Raw genomic sequence first — 14811 nt, forward strand, 5'->3', positions numbered from 1 at the left:
TATATATATTGGATGGACTATATATATATTGGATGGACTATATACATATATTGGATGGACTATATATATATATTGGATGGACTATATATATATATTGGATGGACTATATACATATATTGGATGGACTATATATATATTGGATGGACTATATATATATATATATTGGATGGACTATATATATATATTGGATGGACTATATATATATATATTGGATGGACTATATATATATATTGGATGGACTATATATATATATATTGGATTAACTATATAAATATAGGATGGACTATATATATATGAGATGGACTATATATATATTGGATGGACTATATATATATTGGATGGACTATATATATATATATATATTGGATGGACTATATATATATATATATTGGATGGACTATATATATATATTGGATGGACTATATATATATATTGGATGGACTATATATATATATTGGATGGACTATATATATATTGGATGGACTATATATATATATATATATTGGATGGACTATATATATATATATATTGGATGGACTATATATATATATTGGATGGACTATATATATATATTGGATGGACTATATATATATATTGGATGGACTATATATATATATTGGATGGACTATATATATATATTGGATGGACTATATATATATATTGGATGGACTATATATATATATTGGATGGACTATATATATATATTGGATGGACTATATATATATATTGGATGGACTATATATATATATTGGATGGACTATATATATATATTGGATGGACTATATATATATATTGGATGGACTATATATATATATTGGATGGACTATATATATATATTGGATGGACTATATATATATATTGGATGGACTATATATATATATTGGATGGACTATATATATATATTGGATGGACTATATATATATATTGGATGGACTATATATATATATTGGATGGACTATATATATATATTGGATGGACTATATATATATATTGGATGGACTATATATATATATTGGATGGACTATATATATATATTGGATGGACTATATATATATATTGGATGGACTATATATATATATTGGATGGACTATATATATATATTGGATGGACTATATATATATATTGGATGGACTATATATATATATTGGATGGACTATATATATATATTGGATGGACTATATATATATATTGGATGGACTATATATATATATTGGATGGACTATATATATATATTGGATGGACTATATATATATATTGGATGGACTATATATATATATTGGATGGACTATATATATATATTGGATGGACTATATATATATATTGGATGGACTATATATATATATTGGATGGACTATATATATATATTGGATGGACTATATATATATATTGGATGGACTATATATNTTCCTTTGTATAAAAACTCGTTCCTTTGTATAAAAACTCGTTCCTTTGTATAAAAACTCGTTCCTTTGTATAAAAACTCGTTTCTTTGATAAAAACTTTGTGGAACGTTTTAAAAGTTTAAAATATATTTTTAAATTTAAATCAAACCAAGCTGTTGCCCCCCAGTACCTTTGCAGTAGGCAATTTAAAACTTTAAACAACATGATAAAAAATGAAGGTTTGCTAACTGCTGAAAATAATTGTGTTTAACGAGTTGTTAATAAGCTGGCTCGTAACTAGGGTTGGAAATCAATAATGGAAGCATTTTTAAACTTTACCGTAAAGTTCAACGAGGCTTGGCTCTGCATGAGAAAGCCATGGTAGGTTTGGATATTGAATATAAGGGTAAGCTTGTCCTCGGGAACCGGTAAATACCAGATTCCGGATCCTCGTCCTTCTAGAGTTTACGTTCCAATTTCAAACCTAGGGATAGGTACAGTTCTCAGTTGAGAGCTTACCAAGAAGGTTATATCCTCTTCTAGTATTTCTTCCCNCCCTCTCCATAAACTGTAAACTTTCCTTATTTTCACTTTTAAACCTCGACGTTATTGTTTTCTACTCTGCAAAGCATTTCTTCTATTATTTTTAGTTTTAGTAGTATTTTAGTTTTATCAAACATTGCAATTTATTAATTACGATTTATGGTCTAAATCTCATTCAATTTAGTTATTGCATTAAAAGAATATTTTTTTTGTTTCTTTGCTATTTGTATTGGTATAATTTGTTGGACCACTTCGAGAAATTTTTTTGGAAAAACTATTTTTTTCCTATTGTCATAAGATAATGTAAATAAAAAAATATTTCTATAATGCACTGGCACACTTTTTTTAAAATCCCATAAATCATATTTAAAATTTTAGCAAAATATTTAGAATCAAATATATAAGAAGAAATGCAATTTTAAGTTTTGCGCCGTCATATGTATGAAGCAAAAGCAACTGATTACTCCTCTCAAACTATAATTTCTAATCATTAATCTGAAGTTGTATACCTCAATATTCCAAACCAACAAAGTTTAAAATATTATAGGTTTACATCATCAGATTACAACGATTTAGAAATTAGAAAGGAATTGAGTCTTTGCCACAAACTCTGATTTTCTAATCACAATATCTTCGGAACCAAATGTTGCAGACCTTAGATATTTCAAATTATGAATTCTGTTAGATGAAATAATCTGAGTTTGAAATATCAAAGGTTTACAACATCGAGTTCTAAAGATATTGAGGTTCAAATATTTGATTTTGTTCCAAAAAATCAATTCCTTTGTATTGTTTACAATTTTGAGCTTCCAAAAATAGCGTTTTTTTAAATCTCGTTTTCTGTAAATTCCTAAAAGTTTGAATATTTTCAGAAAAATGTCTCACAACGTATTCCAACAGGAGAAGGACCATATGGAGGATCAGGTCACCGAGGACCATACTGCCGGAGAGGGGCACGGAGAAGAGGATAAGGAAGCTGGACATGTTGGAGAAGGTCAGCACGGACATGGAGAAGGACACGGAGATCATGACGGAGAAGGAGATGATAGCTCCAGGGGAAACCGGAAGAAAAAGTAGAGAAATCCATCAATAAATCAATCAATTTTATTTATTTATCTCACAGCACAAATCTTTTTGGATTAAGACGTCCAAGAAGATTTCACTAAAATTGATGATAGTATATTGTGTTTTGAATTTTGTGTTTTATGATATTGTTGAACGGGCCTTTTCAATAAATACTTAATTTAACCTGCTGACTTTTGCTGACTTGGAAAACATTACATTGCTTCAAATATGACAGATTAAAATTTAACCTTCATTCACAACAGTTTCTTTTTAACTGGTATCATGCCTATTTCGAAAAGAAATTAAATTCAAAGGCTTTTCATTTCCAGCAAATTTAATTTCAAAGATTTCATGAAAAGACGGACATTTTATGGATGGACATTTCATAGACTGGACATTTTGTAGACACAGAAAAATATATCTGTTCTCTTATATTATAGAAATAACAGTGTAGAATATATCAAAAAAGATAATTTTTGAAAAAAAAAATTTCTCTTTCGAAATATCCTCTTATCATGAAATATTTCTGTCGATGAAAGGAACTAAGTTTTTGGCACAAACTCTGATATTCTAATCCTTCTAATCTTTGCAATCCGATGTAGTGAACCTTGATATTTCAAAGAATGAATTTTGAAAGATCAAATAATCTAAGATTTAAATATCAAAGGTTCACACCATCAGATATATAGATTATAAAATTTAAGAGTGATACAAGAATTCAGTTTATTTACTATATACACAATGGTCATATATGAAGCATCTTTTTATGAAAATACATCAAGATTTGCCGCTATGTTGAATATACATACGGGATATCATACACATCCATACGCAAATGGTTTGATTCAAATTGGATATGACGCTATAAACTGCCTGATAGCTATTTGTAAGTAAGTTGATGATAGATATATCTAACAGTTTAAACCCCCTTCAGAATATACCATTATAAAAATGAGCGTAGACTGGGAGGAATTGAATGCTAAGCTTCCGTATCAGAAAAATGAGGTGAAAAAACAAACAAAATAAAAAGTGTAATAAATATTCTTTTTGAAAAACTTAAGAAATAAAGAAGAAAAGAGAGTTTATATATTTTATAAAGGGGGCATACGAAAAACCATGTTAACAATTTAGTTTTGTTATCAAATATTTGAGAAAATCCTTATATGTACAATTTACTAACAGCTGCTTGGAGGACTTGGAGACTTTTTAGTTATTAGGATTTGAAAGATAAGTTTTGTTATTCTGTCTTGAAATAATTTATTTATGAAGTATCAAAGGTTTACTATAATAGGTTGCACAGAAATATGGAAAATTTGATTTTGTGGCAAAAACCCAATTCCTTTGCAATAAAAGTCCCATATTTTGTATAATGAAATATTAAAAATAGAGTTTGCAATACAAAAAATATGTTTAGGGAGACTGTTTAACACTAAATAAAAATAAAAGGAAAGTACGAACACAAACAATTTAATAAAGGGAGAGTACCCACACAAACAATTTAATAAAGGGAGAGTGTGAAGCACAAAGATTTAAAAAGGGGTGTGTGCAATACGTTCAATATAATAAAGATAATTAATGTGGGCAACAAAATAATATAATAAAGGGAGAGTGTGCAACACAAACAATAAGATAAAGGGTACGTGTGCAAGACTATTAATATAATAAAGGGAGGGTGTGTAACACAATAAATATAATAAAGGGAGGGTGTGTAACACAATAAATATAATAAAGGGAGGGTGTGTAACACAATAAATATAATAAAGGGAGGGTGTGTAACACAATAAATATAATAAAGGGAGGGTGTGTAGCACAATAAATATAATAAAGGGAGTGTGTGTAACACAATAAATATAATAAAGGGAGTGTGTGTAACACAATTAATATAATAAAGGGAGAGTGTGTAACACATTCAATATGATAATGGGAGTGTGGACAACACATTCAATATAATAAAGGGAGTGTGTGAAACACAATCAATATAATAAAGGGAGAGTGCGAAACAAAATTAATATAGTAAAGGGATATTGTGCAAGATTGTGAAGATAATAAAGGGCAAGTTTGGAGCATAAATGAAGTATAATAAAGAGAGAGGGTGGACCACCACAAAATATTTAATGAAGGGTTAGTGTGCAATACAAATAATATAATAAAGTAAGAGTGTGAAAAAAAAACTATAAAAGAAACAGATGTTGTAAAAAACACAATATAATAACAAAGGGATAGTTTTCAACATAAGCCAAAAATCAAAATATAAAGGGAAAGTGCGCAAAACAAGCAATATAATAAAAATAGTACAAATAATATGATAAAAGGAGAATGCGCAACACAAGCAATATAATAAAGAGAGAATGCGCAAAACAAGCACTATGATAAAGGGAGAGTGCGCAACGGAAGCACTATGATAAAGGGAGAATGCGCAACGCAAAGAATATAATAAAGAGAGAGTGCGCAACGCAAGCACTATGATAAAGGGAGAGTGCGCAATACAAATGATATAATAAAATAAAGGTAGAGTGTGCAAAACAAACATTATAATAAAGGGAGAGTGTGCAAAACAAACATTATAATAAAAGGAGAGTGTGCAAACAAACATTATAATAAAGGTAGAGTGTGCAAAACAAACATTATAATAAAGGTAGAGTGTTCAAAACAAACATTATAAAAAAGAGAGAGTTTGCAAAACAAACATTATAATAAAGGGAGAATGTGCAAAACAAACATTATAATAAAAGAAGAGTGTGCAAAACAAACATTATAGTAAAGGGATAGTGTGAAAGATAATTATTATGATAAAGGGAATCATGGTATTTTCAAAATAAGTTTTTTAATCATGGTATTTTCAAAAATCATTTTTAATCATGGTATTTTCAAAATAATTTTTGAAGTAAATAAATAAAAGCTTACAATGTGAATAACTTATGATAAAATATTTATAAACTAGAAATTCAAGGCGCTTCGCGCCCTTCTTTCTAGCCTTAGAGGGCGCTTCGCGCCCATCTTCTAAATTAATTGTGAACATGTTCTCTTTGTGTACATCGTAAAACAAAACAAAAATAATTCGCGGATTTTCACAAAAAATTTCGCGGATTTTCAAAATTTTTAAAAATTTAATGACGATCGAATTTTGATGGAGACAAATATTTGAAATTTTGATTTTTCATAAACCTTCTCTGGGGTCCATAGATGTCCCACAAAAAATTTGGGCCCGATCGGTTCAGCCGTTTTGACGTTTATTGGATACAAACAGACAGACAGACAAACAAAAAGACAGACAGACAAGCCAAATTTTTATATAGATGACAAATATTTTTTCCAAAAGCAAAATTATTTTAGGAAGAGAAGGCGCAGAGATCTGAATTGTGGACAAGTATTGATGTGAATGGAAATGGATATCTATCTCTAGCTGAGGTTTCAAGGGTGAGATTTTAGTATCACAGATAGATTAGGATACATTATATTCACTCTAAATCTGCAGATTTGGATACATTATATTCACTCTAATCTGCAGATTAGGCCGAGCTAATATTTCTGAAACACGACGATGGTTACATTACATGGTTGTTTGAGGACTAGTACAATTATAATCCATCCATATATAGTAGTAAATGTTTCCAGATTGTAGATTTAAACGACAATTCAATCCTCAACGTTCGAACCATAATTTTCTTTTTTTTTCTTTTAGAAATAAGTAAAAATATGTTCAATGTAACAGCTTTTCTGGTAACCGGGTGGAATAACATAGAAATGGTCAATTTTTTCTGACGTGTAGATTTTATTATTTATGCAATGTTTGATTTTGTAAAATATAGAAGAAAGAAACCCAACGCAAATACATTCTCCGATCAATGATGTAAAAAACTTAGAAATGTTTCTTTTTTATTATTAAAATGATTTTAATTTTAATTTTCCATTTTTGGTTTAATTTGTTATTTAGGGTATTCGAGATGTGATTAATATGGATGAACTGTTTGATGCTACCCCGGCCATCAACAGGTTGGATAAACTTTTTCACAAAAATGTTGAAATTTTTTTTTTAAATAATTATTTCAAGAGATTAAAAATCTGCTATTTCTATGATAGAGCTTAGAACAAGTTTAAATGCTACGGAATGTTCAGAAAATATGGTGGTGAGGAAAATTTTGAAAAAAATTAGCATTTCGAGGAATAAAAAACTGTGTTTAATAAAAAAAACCGTTCGGGATTTTCCAGAAAACATTATTCTCACGAAAATTGGAAAGATTTCTCTTTATTTCGAGCTATTACTATAAAGGCTCAAAAAATGTCATGTAGTATTAAATATTGCCTCACACTAGAAGGTGTGGGTCAAATTTCCGGGTACGATTTTAAGACCTCGTCTTCTCTCTTTTTAGTTTTTACTTAAAGCACGAAAAAAACGAATTGATCAGGTTTTTAATTTAGAAATTCAAAGCTTTTAACCCTATCCCTGCTGGGGTACTTGAAAACCAGGATACGCTGGGGGGGGGGGTCAATTTGACCCCCCCCCCTCTAAATCCCATGTTTTATGTCCAAATATGACAAATGATACATCATTAGAAAGCTCACAGCAGGAATAGGGTTAAATAAGAGAATCGAGGTGGGATGGGAAATAAATAAGATTTTAATATTACGCGCACTTTTTACTAAAGTTTAACATCATGTTACATCAGGTGTTTAAGATAAAATAAACTAAAGTTAGAAATCCATTCCTAATATTATTTACATTATTATTTAGGTCTTTCTTCTACTGCAAGGGAATCAGTGGTGCGGGGCACCATGGACCGGATTATCTTGAACGCAGGTTCCGTATTTTTAAAAAATAGAGAATTAAGTAACTCTCCATGGACCGGATTATCTTGAATGCAGGTTCCGTATTTTAAAAAATAGAGAATTAAGTAACTCTCCATGTAGTAAATGCCCTATTCCATAGAAGTCTTTCATACCTGTATCAATCCAGGTACAACTCAATCAGGAATTCACGGTTCCAAGAATACTTCACTATCATTGTCAATCCGGACACAACTTTATCTGCATCAATACTCGTTCCCTCTCGTTATGGTTGACGAGGCATAAGAGCTATTCAGTTCAGTAATACTTTACTATCAATGTCAATCCGGACACAACTTTATCTGTATTTATCCTCGTTCCCTCTCGTTATGGTTGACGGGGCATAAGAGCTATTCAGTTCAGTAATACTTTGATATCATTGTCAATCCTTACACAACTTTATCTGTATTTATACTCGTTCCCTCTCGTTATAGTTGATTAGGCATAAGAGCTATTCAGTTCAGTAATACTTTACTATCATTGTCAATCCGGACACAAATTTATCTGTATTTATCCTCGTTCCCTCTCGTAATGGTTGACGGGGCATAAGAGCTATTCAGTTCAGTAATACTTTAATATCATTGTCAATCCGGACACAACTTTATCTGTATTATCCTCGTTCCCTCTCGTTATAGTTGATTAGGCATAAGAGCTATTTGGTTCCATAATTCTATCAATGTCAATCCGGACACAACTTTATCTGTATCAATATCCAATCTAGTTCTATCTTTCAAGAAAGTGATTCATGACGCTTCTTGTTTGCTAATCAAGAAGAATTACGCTCTCGCAGTAGTGAAAGCGAAGTCTATTTCTACCTAAATCTATTTGAGGTTTCTATGTTACAAGTTAAAGTTAATCAACGTAATTACAAGTTTTACATCGTTATATACAACATAATTAAGCTAATCATGTTAAGTAGTTATTTACAGCGCAGTTAAGATATGGGTTTTACGAAGCTATTTACAAACGTAGATAATTAATGATGTACAACGTAGTTCAAGTGGTGCACGATATTTATTACATTCACGTAATTTAAAATGCTCCGTCATTTAAAGAGTTTCATACATACATATATATTCATTAATCTGAAGTTGTATACCTCAATATTCCAAACCAACAAAGTTTAAAATATTATAGGTTTACATCATCAGATATAGGGTATGAGACTGTAGAGACGACTGTACGGAATTTATACTGTCTGTTTCCTTATATTCACGATTCTCAGTAACTGTAAACATGTCTTAAAAAAATTAAATAAGCCATTTAAAGACTATTTTCAAGGTAGTGGACTGAGTTTTACTTCGAGATCGGCGAGAGTTTCAGGTCGTCTTTACAGTCTCATCATTGTTGGATAACTGTGCGGCTCGTTCAGTGGGTATTGGCTACTTACGTACGCAAACACACCGTCACACCCTTGCAAGACGTAACATTCTCCCACTCTGCTTTAATTTTATAATAAGATATTTTGCTATCTAAAATATAAATACGTTTAATTTAATATGTGAAACCGATAATAACTGAAAAACTGAAGTTTTTTAGAAAATGTTGAAGGACAAAATCATTCACAAAAGCTGTAATTATATTTTTTCGATAATTATTTCTATCGACAATAGTTTTTCCAATTCCATTTAGTATGTTGAGTTAGTTGCATGCATCAAAGCTTGTCCGAGGCCGTCTGTTAAGCTAGAATATTTCAAGAAAAAATCCAATTAAAAAATAATGCATTTCTTTTATCCAATGAAAAAACTGAATTTAACAAAAATTTTACAAAATATGGTTTGAAATTCACCATTTAACATTAATTGATTTAAAACTATTTTTGTTTGAAAACTAAGCATTTTTATGACCCTATTTTCAAAATATCCCGCCCCCCCTTCTTGATTATTCAACTTGAAGACCCTTCTATATTATCGAACCAAGGTACAAGCCTTGGTTTCAACCAGTAATAGGAAAGTTAAATCAATAGAAACACGTTCTTTAGTTACTCAGCTCACACCATTTAAATATGTGTTTGTGTGTGTTAATAATAGAACGTTTTTTCGATTTTAATTCTGGGACTCAAATATTCATCTGGTTAACGTTTCTATATTCATAATTTATTAACATTTATTTATTAATAATTTCACTATTTCACTTATTTAAATATTTAACCATATGTTCATCCTTTCATAGATTTATCCTTACTTTCATCCTTTCATTGGTTTCTTTATTCATCCATAATTTCATCCTTTCATTGTTTATATATTTATCCATACTTTCATTCTTTCATTAGTTTCTATTTTCATCCATCCTTACATTGGTTTCTACACTCATACATATTATTATATTTTCATTGTTCATATCTTCATCTAAACTCTCATCATTTTATTAGTTTCTTTATTCATTCAAACTTGTTTCATTTGAAAAAGTATCAAAAGTATCGGAAAGCATGTTTGACAATATCATCAGAGAGTATCAGAGAGCATCAGAGAGTATCAGATAGTATCAGACATGTATAATAGTGCATCAGAGAGTATCAGAGAGCATCAGAGAGTTTCAGAGAGCTTCAGAGAGTATCAGAGAGTACAAGAGAGTTATATAAGGGGGACTGTAAACGGAAATTGTTCCGCCTGTCCGGTTATATCTGTATACGCGGCGCATATTTACATTTATATGATCGTCCTAGAACTTAGATGACTATTTACTGCTAGCTTTGACTTCTTCTAAAAAGGTAATATTTTTTAAATAATTAAATTAAATTTTTTTTTTAAATTTTAAAGCATATGTTTTGGAAAAAACAGTTAAAAAGAATTTTGAGTTTTTGTCACAAAATCTGATTTGCAACCCAATGTCGTAGTCCTTTAATATCAAGAGCTGAAATATGTTTATATCAAATAATCTAAGGTGGAAAGATCAAAGAAAATTTGACTTAGTGGCAAAAACTCCTTCCTTTGTATAAAAACTCGTTCCTTTGTATAAAAACTCGTTCCTTTGTATAAAAACTCGTTCCTTGGTATAAAAACTCGTACTTTGTATAAAAACTCCTTCCTTTGTATAAAAACTCTATATATATATATTGGATGAAGAATTGGAGAAATGGATGAATTGAAGAAATGAAAGATTAAATGATAAATAGATAAAAAGAAGAAATAGAAAGGTAAAGCTAAGGAAACAATTTAAATAAATAGGTAGAAAGCTGAATAAAAGGATGTTGTTAAAATAAAAGAATGGATTCAAAATAAAGATCAATGAAGAAATAGATTGATTGAAATAAAAGTGGTACTAAAAATAAGCGGAATATTCTATATTCTAATATAATATATTCTAATATTCTATATTCTAATATAATATATTCTAATTGTTACTGAAACTGTAAACGTATTACTTTCTTAGCAAAATAAATCATTTTCATTCTTTATTCTTCATGACAGGGGGTGTAATCGTAATTTCAAGTGACCCTCCATGTTAAGATGGCATTGTCCAATTAATAACGGTAACCTGGAAACCTTTATCTGATCAATAACTTGTATGATATTCACGCTTTCAAGGTTTAAAAGTGTTTAATTCTACTAACTTTCACAGGTTTCCCTGCAGTACAAATGCGCATGTCACTTCTGTGGGGAAATCACAATTGAAAATTATTATAAACCTTGATATCTATTCCTGCTTGATCAGACAAAGCTTTAATGGTACCGTTGTGAATAGGGAACTGTCATCTTTGCATGGAGAGAGTCACTTAAACATTACGCTTCTATTTTCTTTCAGCAGAACGCCGGAAGGGGGGGGGGGNAGATAAATTACAAGCACTAACATCTACTTTACAGAACATAATCGAACCCCAAATATAGTGCTAAGAAGTTTGTCTGCATTTTCTTGATTGTTATGTAGGACGAACAAAGTGTAGGACAAAAGAAGAGTAGAAAAAAATATATTTTTCATACATACATATATATATATATATATATATATATATTTATATATATATATATATATAAAATGGAAATTTAATCTGTGTTTTGATTATCAGATATATAATATATATAGAACTAGAAGTACTCTCTCTTTGTCTGTTTGTTTGCTTGTATTTCCGATCATAACTCATGAACCCCTGGACCGATTAGCCTAAAAGTTTGATTGTAAAATTCTCAGTAAAACCACGGAAATGTTCTGAGCTTGGTTTAAAAGTTCTAAGTTGAGTAGGTCATAAAATAAAGATGGATACCTTGTAAACCTGAAATTTTAGGGAGCTATAAGAAACGTTAAAAGTTTAAGTTCCTCATTTTATAATTAAAATTGTACATATAAAATTATATATATATATAAAAATTGTACATACAGTTAAACCCTTAATAACGAATACATCGGAAGAACTTATCAAATGTCGTCTAGACAACTTTTCAATGAGTTTTATACTATATTACGTAAATTTCAGTATTTGCGAAAATAAATAAATAGCCATGAATATACGGGAACAGTTTTAAAGAGTTCCATATAATCATTTAATTAAAAAACTAAATATATGAAACATTACATTACCAGAAAGTGAAGAATACGACATTTGATGAATTCTTTCGATGTATTCGTTGGGGTTCACTGTAGAAAAACTGTACATATAAAAATTGTACATTTAAAAAATTGTTAAAAATTACTTTTTTTCTTTCAGTGAGTTCAGAGTTTTTCTTCAAACTCTTCGTCTGTTCTTCGAATTCTTCCATGCGTTTGAAATGTAAGTTCAATTCTTTCTTAATATTAGAAGCTTATTTAACGCTGGGGTTACCGGGATAACTTTCAAAAGAAAATTAAATTTAAGTTTTATTGACCGGGGTTTTAATTTAAATGTATTCCCTTATTTGTACCTGTAAAAATCAGATATCAAATAATAAATACTAATATAAATTTTTAAATCTCATTTAATTTTAAATCTATGTAAAATAAATGATAAAATTTTAAAATAAAATAAAAAATAATTAGAATGAAGTTATTAGATTTTTCTAATTTATCTTTATCTTGACAGCTGATAGCTTCATTAAATAATGGTATGGACTTCAATCCTGAACATGAAACAAATATGGAATTGCTTACTATTATGCACATATTAAAACTCATTGCTATTAGCATGAGCTTACTTACTGTATCATTTTAGCAATCAAATACTATTAATTATGTGTAATTAAGATGTAATTAAGATGTAATTAAGATGCAATTAAGATGTAATTTCTCTTTCTCCTTCAAAGTTGAAAGGGGAGCATGCATAGATTAACAACTATACGGAAAGAACACTAATGTCGTCTTTTCAACATTTAAGAGATTTTAGTTTACAATAAACCTCAGGCAAAATACCCAAAGGTGTTACGCGCAGGCAGCGTTGACAGAGAGAGAGCATGCGCGTAACTCCTTTGGGCTTCTGCCATAGGGTTTGTGTGGACGAAAAACCCTGAAATTCCAAATACACACAATCTAGGGTTCTATCTGCATTGTTATTAATCTATGGGAACATATTATTGTTCCTTTGTCCTTTGTTCCCCCTGAATACGTCCCTTGATGTAAAGTTGAACTGGCTGCGTATTTGTTTGTCTGTGTTCAATAAACGTCAACACGTTTCTAATTAGATCCTGCCCTGCACATTTTGTGCATGGTAACCTACAAAACCCCAAAGAAGGTTAGGCAGGCCAAAATTTGAAAGTTTTGGTTGAAAATAATTTCGATTCTCAAAACTATTTCTGAAGCCGATGATAAAAAACAGGAAAATCTGGGAAATTTTGTTTTTATAATATTTCCGTATGCACGTTGCACCATGTACTTAGGCTTTCAGATTGATGAGCAACAATAAGCTGATTATTACTAAAGGGATGGCCAGGCTTGTACATATGTAATTCAAAACTGATTTTATGTTATGCTTTGAATTTGTACATTACATCTAAATTTGTTGTTATCATTATTGTACATTATTATTATTATTATTATTTTCTAAACGTTTGCAGCTTGAGGAAGAAACTTAATATTTTGTATCGTATATTGACTTGTTGGTTTATATTCTACTTGATTGGTTGATCATTTCCAGAAGAGATACAAACAATTATAACAACACTTCACAAAAATGTAGTCGTCAACGGGTAACGTCCTAAAATCATTGATGTAAGACCATAGATAAAGATAGATTGCGCATAAGACGACATTTTTCATCTTGAAAGATATAAATGTACAGAGAGGGTACAGAGATGTTTTAAAGATATTCCTATTATATAGATTAACTATAGGTCGGTTGTGAACATTGGCTGTTCTTATGTCATTAAGTACTTGTGGTGTACATGAGTTCTGTAGAGAGAAATTTATGTTAGTTTAGTCCTTCTCATGTCCTTCTTCAGTTCTCGTCAATATGATATATTGCTCAGTGAAATATTGTTGTTTAAATAGTTCCATTCCCGGAGTTATTTAACACTCTATTATGAAATCCATTAAAACACCAAATCACCCCGCTTATCATTGAAGTACACTTTGACTTCTAGAAGTATGAGTTCGCGGACTGTGCAATTCTTGGTGATTTTGCGTACATAAGCTATCTATGTTTATATATTTGTCTATGTGTAAGACACACATACAGTGATAACCAGAAAACTCTGGAATAGTATGACGACTTTGAGAAACAAGTTTTAACTTTGAAAAATTCAATAACCATGATAGACAGAAATTGTGCAGTGTAAACAGACCCATTTAACAAAAAAAGTGATTTTATAAGTGTCTGGTAAAGCTGTTTTGTTTTGTAACACCATCAAATACACTTAAGTATTGCTAAAATGTCGTCTTCCTATTCCATAGTTTTCTGGTTATCACTATATGTTGCCTTCTGCTGTCGTAGATCTTAGATATTTTAAACCATAAGTACTTCTTTACACTTAAAGTTTGAAATCTCAAAGGTTTACTTGCACATTAGAATGCAATGATATATATGGAATGTGAAAATTAGACTTTGAGGCAAGTGTCCATTGAGGCGGCTTATGCGGGGGGGGGGGGCTAGAAG

The 14811-nt window shown here is 30.1% G+C and overlaps 1 protein-coding gene across 1 annotated transcript in view; it reads left to right on the forward strand.

Moving 5' to 3' along the window:
• Positions 1–3635: 3635 nt before the first annotated feature.
• Positions 3636–14811, forward strand: part of LOC111707730 (flagellar calcium-binding protein TB-44A) — a gene marked incomplete in the record, with an annotated part of 12397 nt that continues 1221 nt past the window's right edge. Inside the window, 5 exon segments of the mRNA XM_023480869.1 lie at positions 3636–3995; positions 6324–6407; positions 6925–6983; positions 7723–7788; positions 12457–12519. Coding sequence (XP_023336637.1) covers positions 3942–3995; positions 6324–6407; positions 6925–6983; positions 7723–7788; positions 12457–12519 — 326 coding nt within the window.

The sequence above is a fragment of the Eurytemora carolleeae genome, unplaced genomic scaffold (genome assembly GCF_000591075.1).
Source record: "Eurytemora carolleeae unplaced genomic scaffold, Eaff_2.0 scaffold546, whole genome shotgun sequence".
In the NCBI taxonomy this organism is placed as follows: domain Eukaryota; kingdom Metazoa; phylum Arthropoda; class Copepoda; order Calanoida; family Temoridae; genus Eurytemora; species Eurytemora carolleeae.